This window comes from Syngnathus leptorhynchus, chromosome 1 (genome assembly GCF_054491065.1).
Source record: "Syngnathus leptorhynchus isolate UIUO chromosome 1, UIUO_Slep, whole genome shotgun sequence".
Lineage (NCBI taxonomy): Eukaryota > Metazoa > Chordata > Actinopteri > Syngnathiformes > Syngnathidae > Syngnathus > Syngnathus leptorhynchus.
In genome coordinates, this window is record NC_141195.1 from 13,517,320 (window position 1) to 13,537,961 (window position 20,642).

Sequence of the window (20,642 nt, forward strand, 5' to 3'; positions counted from 1 at the left end):
GTGATGTCAGAAAATATTGAGAATGCGGATGGTGTGTGGGTAGAAGCCAATTTGTAGTCTTCTTGTTCTGGCTATGATACTCATGTAGTATCTGCCAGGTGAAAGAAATGTAAAAGAATTAGATCATCCTGTGATTGATTGGTAAGAAGTAACGGATGGAACCACCTTTTGTCCAAAATCTACTGGGATAGGCTCCAGGTTCCCCATGATGAGTGATGACAAGTGCTGTGGAATACCAATGGATGAATTCATGTTTCTACCGTAGATTCAAAACACAGATGGATGGATGGATGGATGGATGGATGGATGGATGGATGGATGGATGGATGGAAGAATGGATGGATGGATGGATGGATGGATGGATGGATGGATGGATGGATGGATGGATGGATGGATGGATGAGTTAGAGTGAGGGTCACCCAGTCATGCGCAAAATTACTTTGCATTAACACACACCACCAACTGTTTTTCCATGCGCAATAATATAATGCTTGATTTAACAATTTACACTGTTATCAAGTACAGCTCAAGATTTAAAAATAAGAATATATGTAACAATTACATACTTGTGTGCTTTATTTGCTTTGAAACACAGTAGATTAGTAATCATCAGTCGACTGCTGAACAGGAAGTGCATCATCCTTGTTAGTCACCATATGAGACTTCAGTCAGGTATGAAGTCAAAACTCAAATGATTTTTCACTTACAATTTTAAGTCGTGTTTGAATGTTGTTTAGTGCCCCACAATTGGGGAAATATGTTAAATACCCCATCAAGCAAACACGAGAATGCTTTCTTGACGCCACACAACCCTGCCAAATTTCAACGATTACAAAAGCCTTCAGGTAAATGGTGACTATTCAAGCTTTGTCTCCCAAACACTGTGTGTGTAATTTTGTCTTTTATCCTTCTTTTGCAATAATTGTGGAAAAACGGCGAGTGAAAAAACAAAACCTGTAGAGGCTAACGATTTTTAAATATTTTTTTAACTGAGGATGAGTGGGCAAGTCTCAACTCGCAGAAATAAAATGTTTTTACACATCCAACACGGGAGCGGTATCAAAAAAAAAAAAAACAATGGAAAAAACACAACACTCAGTTTTAATTGATAGTCTGTCTCCCATGCATCTAAATGAGATCACTTTAATGTTCAAAACACATTTGGATGCACTGCAGGTTTAGTATAAAGTGTTAATGTTGAATGTAAATATTGGGTCCCAACCGACATAGACTATGTCAACATCCTCAAATGTTCCTTCCTTTACAGGCTTTATACTTCCATATGGAGTCACTGCCCATACAGAGACTCATATGAAGTTTCCCAAAAGCAAAATGAAAAAAAAAACCTCAAATTCCTATTATGGGTTCAGGCTTACTAGTTTTGATTATGTTTGTTGTGTATGTTTGGTAAGGTAGCAATTCATGTCTAACAGATGCACACCGATCTTTTGAGCATGTGCGCGCACGTCAACGGGGCATGTCAGGATGTGAATGGTCATGCAGGTCCGATGGGCTCTGCTCGGAGTAGCTTTCTCTGTGTTCACAGCAGCTATGCACAGCTCAGTCGGCAACAAGTCCTTTTGAAGTGACAACGAATGTCTGCTTTTAAACACCCACGCCAATCATGGACATTTTTTCTGCAGTGAGAAAAGTATAGAAGAGCTCTGAGTCATTGCTTGTTGTGCAAAGTGAGCCTTGATAGTCTAAACATGGTCCGCTGATTCATCTTGCGTTGGTGGTATGATCATTCATCAGATAAATCCACATCACCTGAAGTTTTTGACTTGAATTTTGGGTTACATGCCTTAGGTTTGTCTTCAGGGTAATATTTTCACTTTGCGGCTTCACGTTACAGTTTGCTTGCATTAGGGTGCCGTGTGGCAGTGATGTCACATGTTATGTCATGTGTAATCCTGCCACTTGAAGGACTTGAGTGGAATAGTTTGCCATGATTATTCCATCTGCCGTGATCACGACTGAACTACTAAAGTTGTAGTTGCAACTTTGGGAGAAAAAAAATGATACTTCAAGGCCAAAATAAGAAGATGAGATTGACAAACTACAGAAAAGAAGAAAAGAAAACAACATTTCTCTTTCAAGCATTTGCTCCCATTCCTCCAGTTACTGTACGAGTAGCCTGGAGCAAGTCAAGCCAAAGACAGTTCCCTCTACAAAAGCCCCAATCTTCAAAAAGATGACTCCCTGTTCCTTTCAATGGCACTCAGACACATTGCATTGAAATCATGAGCACAGTGTAAATGGGCGTGAATAGTTTGTGGAAGGCGTGATGGAGGAATCCAAGTTAAAAAGAAAAAAAAAAAAGCAGATATGCTTGTACTTCCTCTTTCATGCTCCCGACAGGCCCCCCGCAGTGCAGGCTTTGTCACTGGCTTAGAGAGCCTCTTTTGCCAGGCGAGAGGCTTTGGCAACATATGTCACTTGAGCGACTCTCCTGTCAACCCTTGGGCGCTTGAGTAGAGGGGCGTGTTCAAGTGGGCAGGCCTGAGGTGGAGCAGGAAGAACATGATGTCAAATGTGCTTGTTCAGAGAGAGGAGTTGGAGCGCTCTCCTGATGGTGCTGTCTCTGGAATTCTAGCTTTCACCGTCATGCACATAAGGATGTAGAATGACTCAAGAATTAGTAAGTACTTCTTAAAAGTCTGTTTGCACACAACATTCAATTGGGTATTATGCTTTATTTCCATTTCATCCAGCAACTTTGTGAGTTACAGAAGGTGGATATAACAAGTAGTTCATATTTGGGTTGTATTTTCTAATTGTACTTTAAATTGTGTGTTGGCAAGGATTAGTTGTGTAGCATGGTAGCCACAACTGATTTTCATACACAGGTTTAGGTAGCATAATCCCTAATACTTTAAGGCCATGATCTGCCATGTGCTCAGGTGCTGGATGGCACTGAAAGAAATGCTTAGCTTTCTGTTCACACTGACATTAAAGATTACTTGTGTTCTCATCAAAGTTGCAGGTTGACAGATCCCCATGTGAATAACAATTAATTCATGTTCTTCAGGAGTGCAATTAGTGGATCTGTGCACATGGATGTCATGTGCCGGGGCCTGGTTGATGCTGTGTTGTTGGGATTGACACACATTGAAATGAAAGGCTCAAACGTCTGCTACTGCCTACTACGGAGGGCCTTTCTGTAAGCAGCTTGTTTGCTCTCTTGGCACTAAAGCGTGTCTTTAACTATTGTACTGGCGATGGATAACTCAGTCGAAAGCTGCGCGTGAGAATGCATGTGAGCCTGCACTTCACAATAGTAATAGAATAAAAGCAGCTTATCGTGTTTTGACAGTGGGAAAATGTGTTTACTACACCACAACAAACATCTAGCCAGCTTTATTTACCATTTAATCCAAGGAAGATAATCACATAAGGTCTGTGTAATATATAATGCTTTCTCAATTTGTTTAATTGATTCTAAATTCAAGCAGCTTAATCTTGAATTGAGTCAACACCAATTACCACATTACCCTGCATTGCTAAGACGGGCTAACACATGCCCACTCACATCTTTACAAGTCCTACTCAGTCATTGTCGGACATCCCAGCCTTCATTGTTCAGATAGCGGGATTAGCTGCAGGGCGAAGCCATTTGGCACTGCCAAGGATGCCGCTGCAGACTCAGCGCTGTAAACCGTGAAACGCCGGTGAGCTTAAACCAATGTCTAGTCTGATACTTGAATCTAGCCATCATAGCACACAGCAGCTCAGCTTTTGTGCCAGTTGGGTTTACAGTAAGCATGCCATGCCACCGGACGAAAGAAAAAATAGGGTTATCTACAGACAATTTTTCTGCTGCATTGTTCAATAACATCCCAACAATAAGGTACATGTGATGCTGTGCTAACTGGCTTATGTTCACTGGATTTGTTTGCATTCATTAAGGCCATGCCTACAATAACATGGAATCCAAATAGACTGGTTGAGGAAAAAGTTTTGAATTAGTCATAAAATATCAATGAAATGAGTTCAAAAATTCAAATCTGAACTAATTTATAAAATTTATCAGGGCTACAATCATTATTTGAATGACCAGCAACTAATTGATTATCAAATTCTGAACACCACCACCTTGTTCATTTGCAGACAAGCAACTCTTCATTTGAGAGGTTTACTCAGTTGTGCATATAATTAGAGCAGACGCTTGCAGTGCTATTATCTTACCTTTTTATTCTAAACGAACTAGACTTGCCATGACCGTGTTTTTAAAATGCCTCTCTGCAGGTTTGCTGTGCCTTAGAAAGTCCAAGGATTGCCAATTGATCTTTCTCAACGCATATTCCATTACTCCTCTGTGTCCACTGACCAGCGAAGGGTGATGAGGCTGGCAGGGAGCCTCCACTTTGTTCTGCTGCTGGCTCTGAGCACTGAGGCCACAAGTCTCAATATCCCCCCTGAAGGTAGGAGAGTCATTAGTGATCAGCTCGCCATCAGTATTGAACATACATTCGATACATCCTTGGAGGGTCAGCGGGGTTAGCAAGGCTTTCTCTGCTGGTCTGAACAACATCAGAATCACATAGTACATTTTTTATCTTGTTATTCATGTTAAGATCATTAGATTGGGCATCCATACTAATGTTGTTTTTGGTTCATATTCATCTTTACATCGCATGCTTTTGTCTTCTAACGACAGTGGAGCAGCTTCCCACAATTATATTTCACACGACGGGGCCCATAGTTGCCCTTCCTTACGACAACACCGTGACAATCAGGTGTGAAGCAAAGGGAAACCCTCCCCCAGAGTAAGCAATAGTATTTTCATTAATGCTAACTGTACAAAAACGGGATCAGCTTTTTAATTTGCATGTCACCCCTCTGCCTTTTGTTCTCTGCGAGCAGATACAGATGGACAAAAGATGATCTTGACTTTATTCCTCCCCAGTCTGCAACTATCAGAAGTGACCAACTTGCCACGGATGGTACTTTTGTGCTTCAAAACAAAAGCCTTTCTCGATTTCAGGGTAAATATCGATGTTATGCTTCCAACAAGCTGGGAACCGCCATGACGGAGCCAATTCAGCTGATAGTACCTAGTAAGTAACAGTGACTGGAAAAAGGTTAACTGTTGTGAACAACTGCAGCCAAATTACTGCCATGATAGGCTATTTGTTTTAATATTTATTTCCTTTCCCTTTGATTAGGTATGCCGAAATTTCCAAAGGAGACAATTGAACCAATTGTTATTGAGGAAGGAGAACCTTTCGTCTTGCAGTGTAACCCTCCAAAAGGCGTCCCCCCAAGAAAGATCCACTGGATGTCCATTGGTAAGATCACAATTGTGTCTGTCATTTACACTGACCAGTCACAACATTGCACAATCCAATGATGTTTGATTGTTTGATGGAAGCAACTTTCATCAAATCAGGGATAAGAACCCCATAATTAGTAGCCACTTGGAAACATTATCATTAGATTGGATTATGACATTAGTCTCAATATTTGAAAGCAAGACTGTAGAAGGTAGTTGATGCAGAATGCCCTACCTGATGTTTGAATTGTGATGTTTGTTTGCATCGACCTACACTATTTTGACCAAAGCAGTGGGAAACCTGACCATTTGCCATCTAGAATGTGGAAATGGAATAAAATGTGGGTTGATGCCTCATTTGCTGCCACAATAGGACTTGTGGGAAGACTCGTTACAGAATGCTTGCATTTGTCGAAGGGATGTTAGACTGAAGAAGGAAGGCCTGGTGCCCCGTTGTGCTTTATAGGAATCATTCACCCTTAAGTCCTCCAAGCATGCCTTAAGAGAATTTGCTGTATGCACTGGAAATAGGACAGGGCCTTCACCAAACTGTTGATGCAAAGTTGTAAGCACACAATTTTTGAAATGGATAGATGTTGCTCAATAATGCTGACTATAGAGTAGGACTGGAAATGTAATCAAATTTGAATTGTGATTCAAATTTTTGCTTGTCACCTTAAAATCATTATCATGGGAGAAAAGCAATTAATATACGGAATTGCGTGGTGGGGTTTCAATAACCTCACGCTGTGAAAGTAGCCTGTATGTACCATGTTACTTATGGGGCAAGCGTGTGATGCATATGAGTTCTTTAGGCTGTTTAATGACACCTCAGTTGGAGTTGACTAGAAAACCAAACACAACAGAAAAACAACTACATTGTACAAGGCATGTTTCTTTTTTATTTCACGTTTGACTGACGACCAGTTCAGGGTGTTCTCCTCCTATTGTCCAAAGACCGCCGGGATAAGCTCCAGCACGCCCACGACCCTCGTGAAGATAAACGGTTTGGAAGATGGATGATTGAATGAAATGAATTTTCATATCAATGAAAATCATCCTGATGATTATTTTTGCCCCATAATTGCCCAGACCTACTGCTTAGTATGGCCACAATCAAACACTGTGCGGAAAAGAAAGATCCACACCTGGGTTTACCTCACATTGGGCCACTTTTCAAACCTCTGCCAAAACAAAGTGATTTGTTGAGCAAAAGGTGACCTCTGTTTTTCCCTAAGAGGTCTAAGCCAAGTGTCTGCCTCTCGAGGAGCCTTCAAACAGATGACAGAAAGTCAGAACTCAAAAGAAGTGCTCGCTGTGCTTTTCTTTTATATACGACCCAAATGCAGAAGAATAGACGTCGAGTTCTCCCAAGTGCCATGGAACATAACTCTGTACTCAAAGTGTTTTATGAGTTTGCTTTGTGTATTGACTTAAGCAATGACTTCAGGCTATGCTTTAAATGAGACTCTAAATGAAGCTTCAGTGACCCGAGACATAAATAATAGGTCTGTGCGAACCAGCACACTTCCAATTGGAGTTCACTGGTTCCATTCAAGTACACTTTGTGTTGAAGTCAAGAATAGTATGAGACTACATTGTACCCCCAAATTCATCCATCCATTCATTTTCTAAACCTGCTGATCTTTGCCCAAAAAGTGGACAGTATTTTGTAACACAAACTAAACAGATTGCTGGTCGTATTTATATCTTTGCGGTGACAGAGGCAAAAGCCAGACACTTAACCCTGTCATTAGCAAATCATGCCACGCAGTTCGACACCTACTGCACCGATAATTACTATTGTTTGCCTTTTAAACTATCACTGTAATTGGCGAAACAACATCTATTCATTCACAGGTAGATTTATTTGCAGACACATCAAATGCAAATTATGTAGAAAACAAAACTATTGTATTTGTAAAGACAAGTATTCATCAAAAATTCTAATCCATAACTTGGTCTCTACAAAACACAGATTTTTTTTCTAGTTTATTTAGCAATGGCAGTATTGAAATGGTGGTAGATGGTAATTTTAACAGTCTACATATGCAGACAATGATGTTCAAAATTTTATTGGGATGAAAAAGCTGCAGATTTGTACGCATGTCACGTGTGACTATATAGGATGCAATAAAAAACATTTCCCACAATTCCTTGATTGTTGTCAAATAAATTTGAGTGATGGCTTTCAACATCATTCCTAAAAAATGTGTATTTATAATTGTCCTCTGTCACTTCCGATCCATGCTTTTTGATTGATAATGAACTTGTGAGAGTGTAAAAAAACATCTTGCTCATTCCACATATTTGTTGCACAGCATACAGTATGTCTAGTTTTGTTTTGGCATCAGTATCATGTCTCTAAGTGAAATGTTCACTCTTTTTGCAGGTCTGCAGCACATTCAGCAGGATGAGAGGGTTTCCATGGGCACTGACGGCAGCCTGTACTTCTCTCATGCCTTACAGAAAGACAGTCGTCAAGACTACTGCTGCTTTGCCGACTTTCTTCGCATACGCACAATTGTCCAGAAACCCGCTATGGCTGTTGAGGTCACTCCATGTAGGTGTATTAGCCTTCAATCAAAACTATTATTGTAGTGTGAGAGACATCTGTGAAATGGTGTACAAAAAGAAGTCACTTTGACAAAGTGTAGAACACTTGGATTTTTCTTTGGAGGTTTGCCATATTTCCCTAGTTAACATGTTTATTGCATACCAAAAAGCAGGGCTTGTCTTGCTTGGTAGACTTGCTTGGGGTGTGTTACTTGGGATAGCTGCTGAAACCTCTGTATGTATATTCTACTTACAATGTTTTATTTCCACTGCAGGGACACCAGCGAATAAATTTGCTGACAGCAGACACGTCAGTGAGTGATTCCCCTGCCCCACTTCTTTTATCAGATCCAGCAAAACACAGATGTTTCATTTTAGTACTTCTTTTGAAATTTTGAAGCAGTACAACTGGGAGATGTAAATAGCTTTTGCTGATATGCCCACTAAATTATGCATAAAAGTGAGGATGACTATTGTTGTGGCAGGCCCCCCTGTGAGAACACCCAGCCTTCTGCTGCCCTCTGGTGTCCAGACAGAGAAAGTGGTGTTGAAAGGAGCTGAAATTCAGCTTGAGTGTGTGCCAGGGGGAAAGTGAGGATCCGTACTGCAACCACATTTTTATAATTCCATTTACCTACTATGCCTTGATTGACTTAGAAATGTATGTTTTTGCAGTCCCACTCCGAAGATAGAATGGATGAAGATGGGAGACAAGCTTACCACTCGAGCAAAATTGGACAACTATGGAAAACTATTGACCATTGCTGCAGTCGAGGAAAGTGATGAGGGCAAATACATGTGCTTAGCCAAAAACTCAGCTGGAAAGGCTTCCCACTACTTTGACGTCATAGTAGAAGGTTAGTCAACATGAGGTGCTCACTATGCAAGAAGCACACCGTGGGCACTTTTGTTTTGACTCAGAGTGATGACAGCTGATTTAACACAAAGCAACCACAACATGTTTTTTCTCAACAACTCCCAGAGCCTCCAAAGTGGCTGACAGCGCCGCCTCATAGCCAGCTGACTGTGATCAGCTCTGATGTGCACATCAAGTGCTCGGTCAGCGGGAAACCACAACCAGACATTATGTGGAGAAAGAATGGACACGTTTTTGAAGGTGGGTGATGGAAAGTCATGTTTTCATGCATCTGTTTGCACACCAGTCACTGTTGTCAAACACAGAGTTCCAGATGACAAGCATACACCTCCTCACAGCAAAAAAGATTAACTTGACTCTTCAAAAAGCATGACAATTATAGACCATGTTGACACCACAGGCCACAGATTCCAATTTAGTGGAACAAATTTGCTGACGTCCCTTTTTTATGTTGCGCCCCAGTGGAGTCCGTTTAGTGTCAAAGAACAAGCGTGCTGACCTCAACCCCAACAAATGTGTTTGGGATCAACTCAAACAGAGACTGGACAAATGTTCTTCCAGATGCAGTGACAAGAATTCCCTTAGACACATGTCAGCAATCTGTAGAAAGTCTTCCCAGGAGTGGTGGAAGCTGCGAAATATTCTCACAATTTTTCCTGTGTAATGATCATGTGTTGATAAACTTGTATCCATACATATGTGGTCTTTAAAATCACAAGTTTTGGTGCACACATCTTTAAGTATAAAAAAAAAAAAAACAACTGTGAATTTTTTGGAGAATTTAACAGAACAATTTTTAACATGATTTAGTGTTTCTTTTTCAGATGACCCCTTGAACAACAAACGAGTGCTTGATGACACACTGGTGCTCCACAATGCCATGCCAGATGACAGTGGCGTATACCAGTGTGAAGCAGCCAACAGACATGGCGTTGTCCTGGCCAACATTAACATCATGGTCATGAGTGAGTAGGATATTTTTTTACACAGCATGTTTAAGATATGCTGTCTCTCTAGTCCACGCTACATATAAAATCTAAAATCCGGGAGTGTAGACAAAATGTTTACAAGTAAAATGTTAAACACATGTACAGAAAAAACATTCTTATGAAAAGAAATAAAGTGCAATAATGCATTAATGAAGACAGGTAGACAATTTGGGTAAATATAGACAAGTGCATATACAAAATAAACATGTAATGGAAAGACATGTTTTAAGAAGTTGTGTGTACACTTAAAACATATTCATAATGGTGTCATTTACTATAATGGTAATTGTGTGCCCTTTTACAAGAAATTATTCACACTTTATATTTCTCATGTACAGTAAGTGTGTCATGCTCTCCTGGAGAGACGATTACTTACTGTGCTCGAAGATATTAAAGTGCCCGTAGAACATACTAAGGGCTTACATTTTAACAACATTTTATACCCGGGAAAATCCAAGACAACACAAAGCTGCCACAAGATGACTGAAGATCAACAAATTAACATAGAAAGAAGAATGAAACCTTATTAGTTGATGGTTTTGTGTGGGTTTTAATATCGCATGAACAAGGCATTGGTCATTTTTCCATTCACTTATAGATATGGCTCCTCTGATCCTGACCGCGGACTACCTCGAGTACGCAGTGATACGTGGTGAAGATGTGGCCATGAACTGTAGTGCTTTTGGCTCGCCACCTCCCACTATGTTTTGGTAAGAAGCACACAGGATTATTGGTGAGAAATTTCACAGAAATGACACAAAGGTACCCACAGTGGAATTTTCTGGGGGGGTGGTCTTAGTCGTAAATAAACACATCGCTGAGTGTGACTGAGGGGGAAAAAGCGTATAACTGCAGTGTGTGAATCAACTTTTCAAACCACACAGCTTCAGGTATTCACGCCACATGGGCTTCTGTCTGTTTAATGAGATTATCCTTGCCATCCTCGAAATTGGGGCTAATTAGATTCTATTAATGAGCATTAAAGCTCTGCTTCATTTCCTTTTAAAAGGATCTTACACCCTCCAGATACACTTTTTGGTCTTACTAGTTTGTGTCTGGGGATGATCCACTTAAAAACTTGACTGACATGGATTGAGATTATTATAAGACTGAGAAATGGGCTTTGTTAAATTGAAACTTGCAGCAACAAAAAGAGTCTTCTGAATATTCTGGTATGGAGACAACTGATAGAGATTGGCACAATATGTAGTAGTCATCCATTCATTTTCTGAACAGCTTTTCCTCACGAGCCTTGAAGCCTATTCCAGCTGACTTTGTGCAGTTGGCGAGGGACACACTGACTGGACAAACATAGACAAACAACCAGTCACGCTCACACTCACACCTACGGGCAATTTGGAGTGGCTAATAAGGCTACCATGCCTGTTTATTGAAATGTGTCAGGAAAGCGGAGCACCCAGACGAAACTAACGCAGGCATGGGGAGAACAAGGCCAGAGCTCGAATCCAACCTACAACCTCTGCACTGTGAGGTGGACGTGCTAACCAGTCAACCGTATGTGGTCATTTGATCTCAAAATATCTAACTGCCTGACAGTTCCAAGCCCTGAGCCATTTCATTGCCATGGGAAATACAAATTAAGTGCACTATATGACATACGCCTGTTGATTTGACCAACTACTTCTGTTGTAGGGAGTTATGTAAGCAACTCAACTGGAATAGAAATAGATGCCTAGGTCACAAATTGAGAGCGCCTAAAATTGAAATGACCTTGAGCACAATTGGAACGGGCTGACTACGGAGACGCTTGGCTGTTATGCATAAGATGTGAGAGTGAAGTGATGAAGTTTGTCAACAAGACTACACATAACAGTGTGATGTCTATATGTGCTTTATGACTGACTAGTGTGCCTCTTCACCAAAGTCACACGGGATAGACTCCAGCTCACCTACGACCCTAATGAGAATAAGCGCTATAGAAAATGGATGGATGGAGTTATTCCCGTTGTTGCAATTAGCCTACAGCAGCTTCCACACTTCTGAGAAACTTTGTTCAAGAAATGTAGGAAATTTTGCCCATTCACCCTGAAGAAAATAAATATACGTGATATTGTGAACACTGTAAAATATTGGTTTTAATTTAGTTCTGCATAATGGAACTTGGCTGTCAGTTATGGAATAACTACTATATATGAGTGCATTCTTGCTTTCTCTCAGGGCCAAAGATGAGACTCCAGCAACCATTGAGAGAGAAAGATTTGTTGCCCTTCAGAACGGGTCATTACAAATCTCCAGTGTAGAGAAGAACGACAGCAGCAAATACGTCTGTGTTGCAGATAACAGCGAGGGCAAGACATCTATCACGGCTGTTCTGGCAGTGAAAGGTAACGCAACAAAATACGAAAATTGCTGAAGTATTAGTAAACAAGATAGTCCTTCAAGGGCCAAGCACAAATGAACCCAAATGATGACAAATGAACTTATTACCAAGAGGTGTAATGGTTGACAGAAATTAGATGCTTGGCCTGAAGGATGATGGGCATTTTGAATGGCAGTTGATAATGACTTGGTTTCAGAAAATGGAATTAAGTGCATGAAGTTGGCATATTTTCTTGAAGTCTTCATTTTTAATATTGGCAACAACAACAACAAAAAAATTAGGTAAAGCAATTATATGCAAAACAACGTTTTCTTCAATTGAAATTGATGCTGTTCTGTGTCTCATTGCATTCTGAAGGGAAAATATATAATAAATAAACAATTTAAGACACAATTATTATTTTGTCAATCTCCGAACAAAAATGCATTCTAAACTTTTGACTTAATAAAGTCACCTGCCACCTTTGGCAGGTATGATATCTGAAAATAAGGTTCAGGCAATCTTACCTGTTTTTTTTCTTCTGTCGCTAGACCCCACACACATTGTTAATGGACCTCAGGACATGCAGGTCATCAGTGGGACCACAGCCCAGTTCACGTGTCAGGCCAAGTATGATACAAGTCTGGAGGAATCCTTTCAGTTGTCTTGGATCAAGGATGGAGAGAAGATGACATTTTCCATCGAGGACGATTCCAGGTTGGCAGTTGCGTTCATGTATATTTACAAAGCATCATATAATTAACGCTTTTTATGTTCAGGTATTTTGTGGGTGATGGCATGCTGCAGATTATGAACGTGGACCTGAATGATGAGGGCGTATACACATGCATGGCCAAAACACGTCTGGATGAGGCCAATGTTACTGCACTTCTCACGGTGCTCGGTAAGGTGCTCGCTCCTGTTATGTTATGTGGTAAATGACTATTCTAGCTGATGATTTGTAATGCAATATCTACATTCTAGGTGTATTCCAGGAACCATCCATCCAGTGTTCTCATGGACCATTGTGTTTTCAAATTGTGTTAGAAGGCTAATGGATGATTAGAAACCCTTGACAACACTTGTGCAATTGTGTTAGTTTTCTTGGAAAACACAAAATAGTTTGGGTGACCCCAAACCTTTGGACAGTAGTGTCCGTTTGTTATGTCTCACTAAGAATGTGCGTTTTGCCACATTGATATGGTCAGCGTATCGAGTAGTGAATAATGATATGTAAATAGTGACCACCACATAAGAAAGCATCCAAGTTTTTTTTAGAAAGTACCTAAATTGTTGGTGCCAAACAATGTTTTGGATATTATATTACCAATGTGTAACTCATGACAGTAATCATCCTTCTTTCATATTGAAAACGTTATTGTGACCGGGATGTTGGTGTGTGTTGCAGATGTTCCTGATGCCCCGCAAAACGTAGAGATAAGTGAACTTGAGAATAAGAGACATATCCGTTTGGCTTGGGTACCTGGCAGTGATCACAACAGTTCCATTATAGGTGAGGCAAACCTGATGTGAATTATGGGTTCCCCTTTTAAATTAATGTTCACAGACACTTTGTCCCTTTAAAGGTTTATTACAAAGTTTTTGTTTTTTGTTGTAATGTCACAGTTCCCAACAATAGAATAAGGCTGACAGAAGTTGAAATATTGAAATGTTTTCTATGCTATTTTGTGTTCCTCAAAGTGTTGAACTTGTGCGTCCAAGTGTGCAAAAACTATTTATTATCTTTGATAACAATAAGGCAAATATGTTTTCTTTCTCGGTTAGTTTACACATTGTCTTCAACTTATTATCAGATTGAATTAGTTCAAATTAATTAAATTAAGTCAGCACTGTCTTCATGTTGAACCACACTTTGACCCTTCATTAAGATAATACATCAGAAACGCAATGTCCATATATTATTTCAGAAGTTCAACTGAGTGTGCTGGCGTGTACGTGGGTGCGTGATGATAATTAAACGTGCACTGCCCCCATCTCCTGCATGAATACAGAATTCGTTGTGGAGTATGAGGAGAGCCAATGGGAGGCAGGCAAGTGGAAAGCGCTCCACAAAGTCCCTGGTAACCAGGCAACAGCCGAGCTGGCACTCCATGGACATCTTAATTACCAGTTCAGAGTGTACGCAGTGAACGCTGTTGGACCTGGCCCCCCTAGTGAGCCCACTGAGCGCTACAAAACCCCCCCAGCGGGTGAGACACACTCACTCACTCACTCACTCACTCACTCACTCACTCACTCACTCACTCACTCACTCACTCACTCACTCACTCACTCACTCACTCACTCACTCACTCCGCACTTGCGTGAATTTGTGCTTCCTGCGCTGATGAAATTTTCACAGTTCTTTTAACATTGTCTCGGGCCAGCCAGAATAACACTGTAATTCTGCAGCAATAAGCTTACTTAGAGTTTACCTTTGAACAGCTTTGTTCCACAATATTTTGTTGCAGCTTCATGTTAACAGTACTGTATGTATATAAATGAGTGTCCAAGAATTAACAATCCATATTTTCAAAGCTCCTGATAGGAACCCAGAAAACATTAAAATCGAAGGCCACCAACCTCATCAAATGGACATCAGCTGGGATGTAAGATTTTACTCGACTTAAATATTTCCATATACTGGGATCCAATGCAATGAAATGTTGCCGTTGTAGCCACTGCTGCCTGTTGAACACAATGGCCCAGGCCTGGAGTACAAAGTGAGCTACAGGAAACTTGCCGTGAACGACACCTGGACAGAACACATGATCCAAAGACCCTCCTTTGTTGTGAAGAACACATCAACGTTCATCCCATACGAGATCAAAATTCAGAGCAGGAACAGCCTTGGCTTGGGACCGGAGCCTAAAATTGCTACAGGTTATTCTGGAGAAGATGGTGAGTGCATATTGCACCAGTTACTACACATTTAGCACTTATTTATTGTGGATATACTGGGAAACAAGCTTTCATGCTCATACTTCAGTGCATCATGCAACATTTTCCCAGGGGTTACTAAAAGCTGTGTGATTTTTTTTTTTTCCTTTTCCAAATGGTGTTCATGAAATGGCTGCAACTATAGGAGCTGTCCATTTAATTCAACTTGCTTGTGTTCCATTGAACAATGGATGTCAGGATGAGGGATGGATAGGTGCACGCACATACTGATTTTAAATATCCTAAACCTTTTTTTTTATTTTGTTTTTTTCCCCTAACCCTACCCTTAACTTACTACTCAAATACACAACACAAGGCATACCATAAAAATATCATAATATTTCCACCGACAATAGAGTCTCCTCTCATAAACCAGGAGTCTGTTGTGGAACCAATACTGACCTGTGAGAGGCAACATGGTGCCACAGATGATCCAGACTGCCAGGAAATAAAAAGAGAAAAGAGAAGAAGCTTGCCTTCCTTTTGTTATCTTATCTGGTAATTATATTACAGTTGCTCACTCTTCTCTTAATATTTTTATTGTGGTGAATTAAGGACATGGTGTACAATAATCCCTCGTTTATTGCGCATAATTGTTTCCAAGACCACCCGCGATATGTGAAAATCCGCAGTGTCACCCTCTCATTTTTAACATACATACATTTTTTGTGTATCAATAAGTGTATATTAAACTATATAAGTGCATATTTTATCATTAGAACATTAAATAATACTTTCAAACATGTAAATACTATATCAATAGTGTAAATGACATATATATGTGTAAATAACCCTAACCCTAACAACTTTTTTATAAGAAGGTACAAGTGTACATACTGGAAATATGTTTTTAGAACTCTTATTATAAAGTTTTTTTACAACAAGGTACAACACTAAAACTATTTTTAGAACTCTAATTATTATACCTTTTTTTTTTTTATAAAAAGGTACAATTGTACGTACTGCAATTGTGTGGGCACTCCCTGCCTTGTGCTGGCATGTGGGCAACTTTCGTGCCATAATTTCTCAATTTAGAAGTTTTATTTTGAATGTTTAATGTTTTTCATTTGAAAAAATCTGCGATGTACTGAAGCCGCGTTAAACAAACCACAATGTAGCAAACACTCGGCACAAGCATCCTCTATTCTCGCCTGGTCTTGAGGTTGTATCCTCAATGCCTTTTCTTTTCTTTCACATCACAATCACATTGTCCATTGCGTGGATGAACTATAAAAATGTGATCGGAAATATAGATCAGATTATTAATTTTTTTACTATTGTTGGTCCTATTCTTTTTGTTGGCAAAAGCCAAACACTCCACACCACAGAATGATTGCTGAGGATAATCTTCGGGGTGTTTTTTTCTTTGCCATTTCAACAATGGTGACATCATCCCTCAGCATTCACACACAATTTCCAAGGGAATGTTCATTTCTAGGTACATTAAACGTCACTTCTCTCTTAACTTGAGGCTCAAGTAGCTCACATTGGATGATTTCCTGAATTCTTTGTTTTATGGTATCCCATCTTCAGTCATCTTTCGCCATTGTCTACGGGAAAATGTGTCAGGTTAAGTTCTTTCCTTTTTTTTTTTTCCTGTTTGCCTGTGCCGCTGTGCTGTAGTAACTTCTCCCACCCTCGAGTGCAGCAGGTGGCAAATAACCTTTTGTAGAGCTGTGAGATCTGAAATGTACCACTTCTGTCTCTGAATCTGTGCGACCTTTATTAGATCACGACGCGCTTGGCAGCGTAGGCCAACTGAGGCGTGATGCTGCTGATGTCGCTGCTAGTGTCTGCTTAGCTTCTGTCCTTTCCAGCAACCATGTAGAGCAGAAATTATGTAGAGCTTCATTTTGGTGTCTTCCCCCCTCTACATAAAAGATGATTTGGGGCATTCTGTGTGCCTGCTCATTTGCTACTACCATTAGCAGCTCAACCAAAAACACTTGCACCAACATTTCTGTGCAGTAATGTTTCTGAGTCCATAAGCTCGACTGTAGTCTCTGTAGAGTTGTGTGACCTCTCTCCATGTGTCCTTTAGTTCCCACCGCTGCGCCACGGGATGTTGCGGTGGAGCTGATTAACACGACTGCGCTGAGAGTAAGCTGGACCCCGGTTCCGCCTGCCACAGTGAGAGGTCATCTAAGGGGGTACCATGTGAGTTTTCATCAAGTACAACCCCAAAAAATGTGTATGCCTTTGCAGATAATCAAATGAATAAATGGTTTTCAAATTCCAATTGCTTGCTGGCTTGGTACTGTCAAGCGGTGTGCGTGAGATTGAGGACCCAAATGCAGGGAAGCAGTGAGCCAAGTCAGTTTCAAAACTGCATATTGCTGATGTCCAGCCAAAACCTGTCACAATTTGGGAAATGTCATATTTTGGGGAGTGAGATTGTTGATTTGGATGATGTCAGAGAGATATGAAAGAAGGATGTTGTGTTTTTAACATACCCATACAAAAATTGGAGTGGATTCTCAGCAAACGCTCTGGAAATTGTATTCCCTCGCCCCCTTGTTGCTGTTGAACAAATTTCAAATATGTCACACAACACCCACCTTGTAGTGAAAGTAACAGGTCCAAACATCGCATCTGACCAAGGCTTGTTATTTTAATGAAGTTGTTAACATTTAAATCGAATTTAAAAAAAAATCTTCTCAGATATACCATATGCAGTACACACAACATACGAAAAGGAGTAGGAGGAAGCATAGTTTTTATTTTGTCAGCTTTGCTTGAATTTTTTTAACGGATTCTGCATTGACAATACAAATGAAGCCCCGAGCATGATCATCGTTTTTCATCGACTTTCTTCAGCACAGTTTTTCTATCTGTTAAGTACACTGGAATTCTTCCCTTAAATGACAAGAAAATTGGAAGCAAAACAGCTCTGTATTTAGGTCAAGGTGAATGGAAAATGTCTCTCCTCTCGACAGTAATTTACCAATTCCTGCTTCTTACAGATTCACTGGCTGAGGAAGCGAAGCTTCCTGAATCCTGACAGGATCTTGGCTGAGCGCCACATGCTGTCATTTCCTGGGAAGAGGAATCATGCCATTGTTCCCAGCCTTGACGCCTTCTCAGAGTATTCACTCACTGTCAATGTCTTCAACAAGAAGGGAAATGGGCCTAGTAGTGACCCAGTCACCTTCACCACTCCAGAAGGAGGTGAGGTGATGACTCCAACTCTATATCGACCCAGCTCCTGATACTCACAACTTTCACATGAATGAAAAATAGACTAATAAAATGGCAACTAATTGTTGGAAAGATGATACTAGTTTTATACTTACTATGCTTTTTTTTTTTTGCAGTTCCAGGACCAGTGCCCATTCTGACTACCTCCAATGCCCAGAAAGAGTCCATCCGACTTGTATGGGGTCCACCACTGGTGGCAAACGGCATCCTGACTGGCTACCTCCTACAGTACCACCTCAGTATGTGTACATGCGCACACACACACACACACACACACACACACACACACACACACACACACACACACACACACACACGCACACACGCACACACACATACTAAAGCCCTCTGGGATTTTCCGCATTAGTATGTGTAGCACATTTGATTTTACGTTTTGTGGGAGGCAATGTGTTTGTTGCAGAAAGGTTATTTAACAGGTTTTGCATATATAAAAGGTTTAATGTACATTTAATTTACATGAAAACCTCTTTTTCTTTAAAGTAGTCATTTCCATTCGGTTATAACAGACAGTGTCTCCGGTCCTTACATTTCTTTCAACAGCTACTGTAGACCGGAAACAAATTTGCTGCATTGAAGATATACAGAATTTTTTGTACTGTTTTTCGTGGTCACGCCACGTGTTTGCATTGCCACTTGGCATGTTTACTTTTAGAATTTAAGAATAGTACACTGACAAACCATTGGGATTTCTCTCATAATAAGACTTGTTATCCATTTTCATGTGTATCTATATTAATTTCCCCAGTGAACCTATGTTCTGGGCTGAATATAAATTAATTGGAATAAAGAAAGGCTCACTTCTCATATGTATGAGTCAATGTTAAACTCTAGATGGCAGTGTTTAATTCTGAACTAAGCCCCACCAACGCCCCAAAGAGTGATGACTTCTTAAGTCTTCTAACGTCTCGCCTCCTCTGGGACTGCAGATTCTTTTTCCAAAACAATCATTCATTTCTAGGCTGCTTTTGCCCCTATGCCCTCCCCCATTCACAAGCTTTTCCCAGATGCATGAGAAATGTTGGTGAGTGAGGGGCTTTGCTTTTTACATTTTCATTAGCTGGATAATGTGATATGATAGCACCAGAGCCTCTTCTATGCCTGCCACATTACAAAATATAACTGTGGGTTGATTGTGCCAACCTAGTGCCGCAGAGCCATCCACTCTGTGCGTCCAAATTAGTGGATGACTAGCCCTATGGCGTTCATCAGCACATGAAAGCCCCTAAAACGGTGTTGAGCTGTTTTGGCTCCCTCACCTGCATTTCAACATTGGCATTGATGTTGCTTTTTACATGGCACACACGCGCTGCGCTTTGATCTATAATGCATGTTGGGTGATATGTTCGACTGCTCTTGATTGCCCCTATATTCCCACTTCCTTGCGCCGCCTACACTTTATGCAAATGTTTTCTTCTTTCTTCTTCATTTGCTAGTTTTCTTCAAGTTTTGCTACTTTGTTTTCCCACTTTTATTATGCCGACTGTCTGTTTTGCCACCTCCCCTCTTCATCAACTGCCACTTGTTCAAACTCTTCCCTTCTTTTGAGCTCTATGAATTCTGCCTCATCTCCCTCTTGACATCTTAATGTATTCCTGCTCAGCTCACCTGTCACGACACGTATCAGCGACATTTGCCTTCTGCATGAGTGAGCATGACACCTATTCATGTTTCCACATCCCTTGGCCATTGAGCCTTCTTTTAGTATTGTTCCATTAACATACAATATGCGCTTGTGACGTCTCAGACGTCCGCCACATCCCTTCGCTCACTTGAACTGACGTAACGTCTTTCTTGTAGTTAATGAGACCACAAAGGAGGTGCTCCATTCCCGGGAAATAAACATCACAGGGCCCGACACCACCCAGTGGCAGCTGGAGGGCTTAGAAGAGGGCAGCCTCTACCTCTTCCACCTCAGTGCCTGCACTCGGGTAGGGTGTGGACCTCCACTTGCGCAGGAAAGCAGCACTTTCACTCCAGCACGTGAGTAGACAGAAAAGATGCATAACGGAAGAGTGGATGATGGGCTTTATGTTCTTGTAGAATCCAATGTGACGGTTGTATCAACATTTTTTGGGAACACTCAATTTTGTCTGATCTGGTTAGTACTTGAATTGGAGACCACTTACAAGGTGTTGTAGCCTTACCCAGCCTGTGGATGTGCAAAGCAGTCCAATTCAGTGTTGGTCCCAAGCCCACATAAATGGGGTTGTAGCCATTAAAATCAGTCATAAAACTTAGAGGAAAATCCTGATTTTCTTTTCATATATAAACCACACTGGACTATAAGGCGCAGGTGTTTTAATGTTTATTTTCCCTATATAAGAGAATATGCACAAATAATACAATATTATAAAAAAATGAGAAATCCATAGATAAGACTCTGGATTCTAAGCCACAGGGTTCAAAGTTTGTGCAAAATACTGTACCTCAAAATGGGCTCCTAAATAGAGAAACATATTATTACTC

The 20,642-nt window shown here is 40.6% G+C and overlaps 1 protein-coding gene across 9 annotated transcripts in view; it reads left to right on the top strand.

Annotated features, from left to right (window-relative positions):
- Positions 1-20,642, top strand: part of chl1a (cell adhesion molecule L1-like a) — a 50,747-nt gene that overhangs the window by 13,050 nt on the left and 17,055 nt on the right. For 6 of the 9 annotated variants that reach the window (XM_085922226.1, XM_085922157.1, XM_085922183.1 and 3 more), the window contains exons 1-23: positions 2,551-2,641; positions 4,249-4,424; positions 4,661-4,769; positions 4,867-5,060; positions 5,169-5,291; positions 7,668-7,838; positions 8,107-8,145; positions 8,317-8,422; positions 8,507-8,688; positions 8,814-8,948; positions 9,533-9,673; positions 10,296-10,407; positions 11,876-12,042; positions 12,569-12,734; positions 12,797-12,921; positions 13,426-13,530; positions 14,030-14,227; positions 14,556-14,626; positions 14,696-14,918; positions 16,999-17,114; positions 17,921-18,125; positions 18,272-18,394; positions 19,974-20,156. In XM_085922226.1, coding sequence (XP_085778352.1) covers positions 4,343-4,424; positions 4,661-4,769; positions 4,867-5,060; positions 5,169-5,291; positions 7,668-7,838; positions 8,107-8,145; positions 8,317-8,422; positions 8,507-8,688; positions 8,814-8,948; positions 9,533-9,673; positions 10,296-10,407; positions 11,876-12,042; positions 12,569-12,734; positions 12,797-12,921; positions 13,426-13,530; positions 14,030-14,227; positions 14,556-14,626; positions 14,696-14,918; positions 16,999-17,114; positions 17,921-18,125; positions 18,272-18,394; positions 19,974-20,156 — 3,076 coding nt within the window. In that variant the 5' untranslated portion in view covers positions 2,551-2,641; positions 4,249-4,342. Of the gene's footprint in view, positions 1-2,550; positions 2,642-3,031; positions 3,164-4,248; positions 4,425-4,658; positions 4,770-4,866; positions 5,061-5,168; positions 5,292-7,667; positions 7,839-8,106; positions 8,146-8,316; positions 8,423-8,506; positions 8,689-8,813; positions 8,949-9,532; positions 9,674-10,295; positions 10,408-11,875; positions 12,043-12,568; positions 12,735-12,796; positions 12,922-13,425; positions 13,531-14,029; positions 14,228-14,555; positions 14,627-14,695; positions 14,919-16,998; positions 17,115-17,920; positions 18,126-18,271; positions 18,395-19,973; positions 20,157-20,642 lie in introns of those variants that run through there. The other 3 variants (XM_085922166.1, XM_085922175.1, XM_085922210.1) reach the window with 3 other exon arrangements.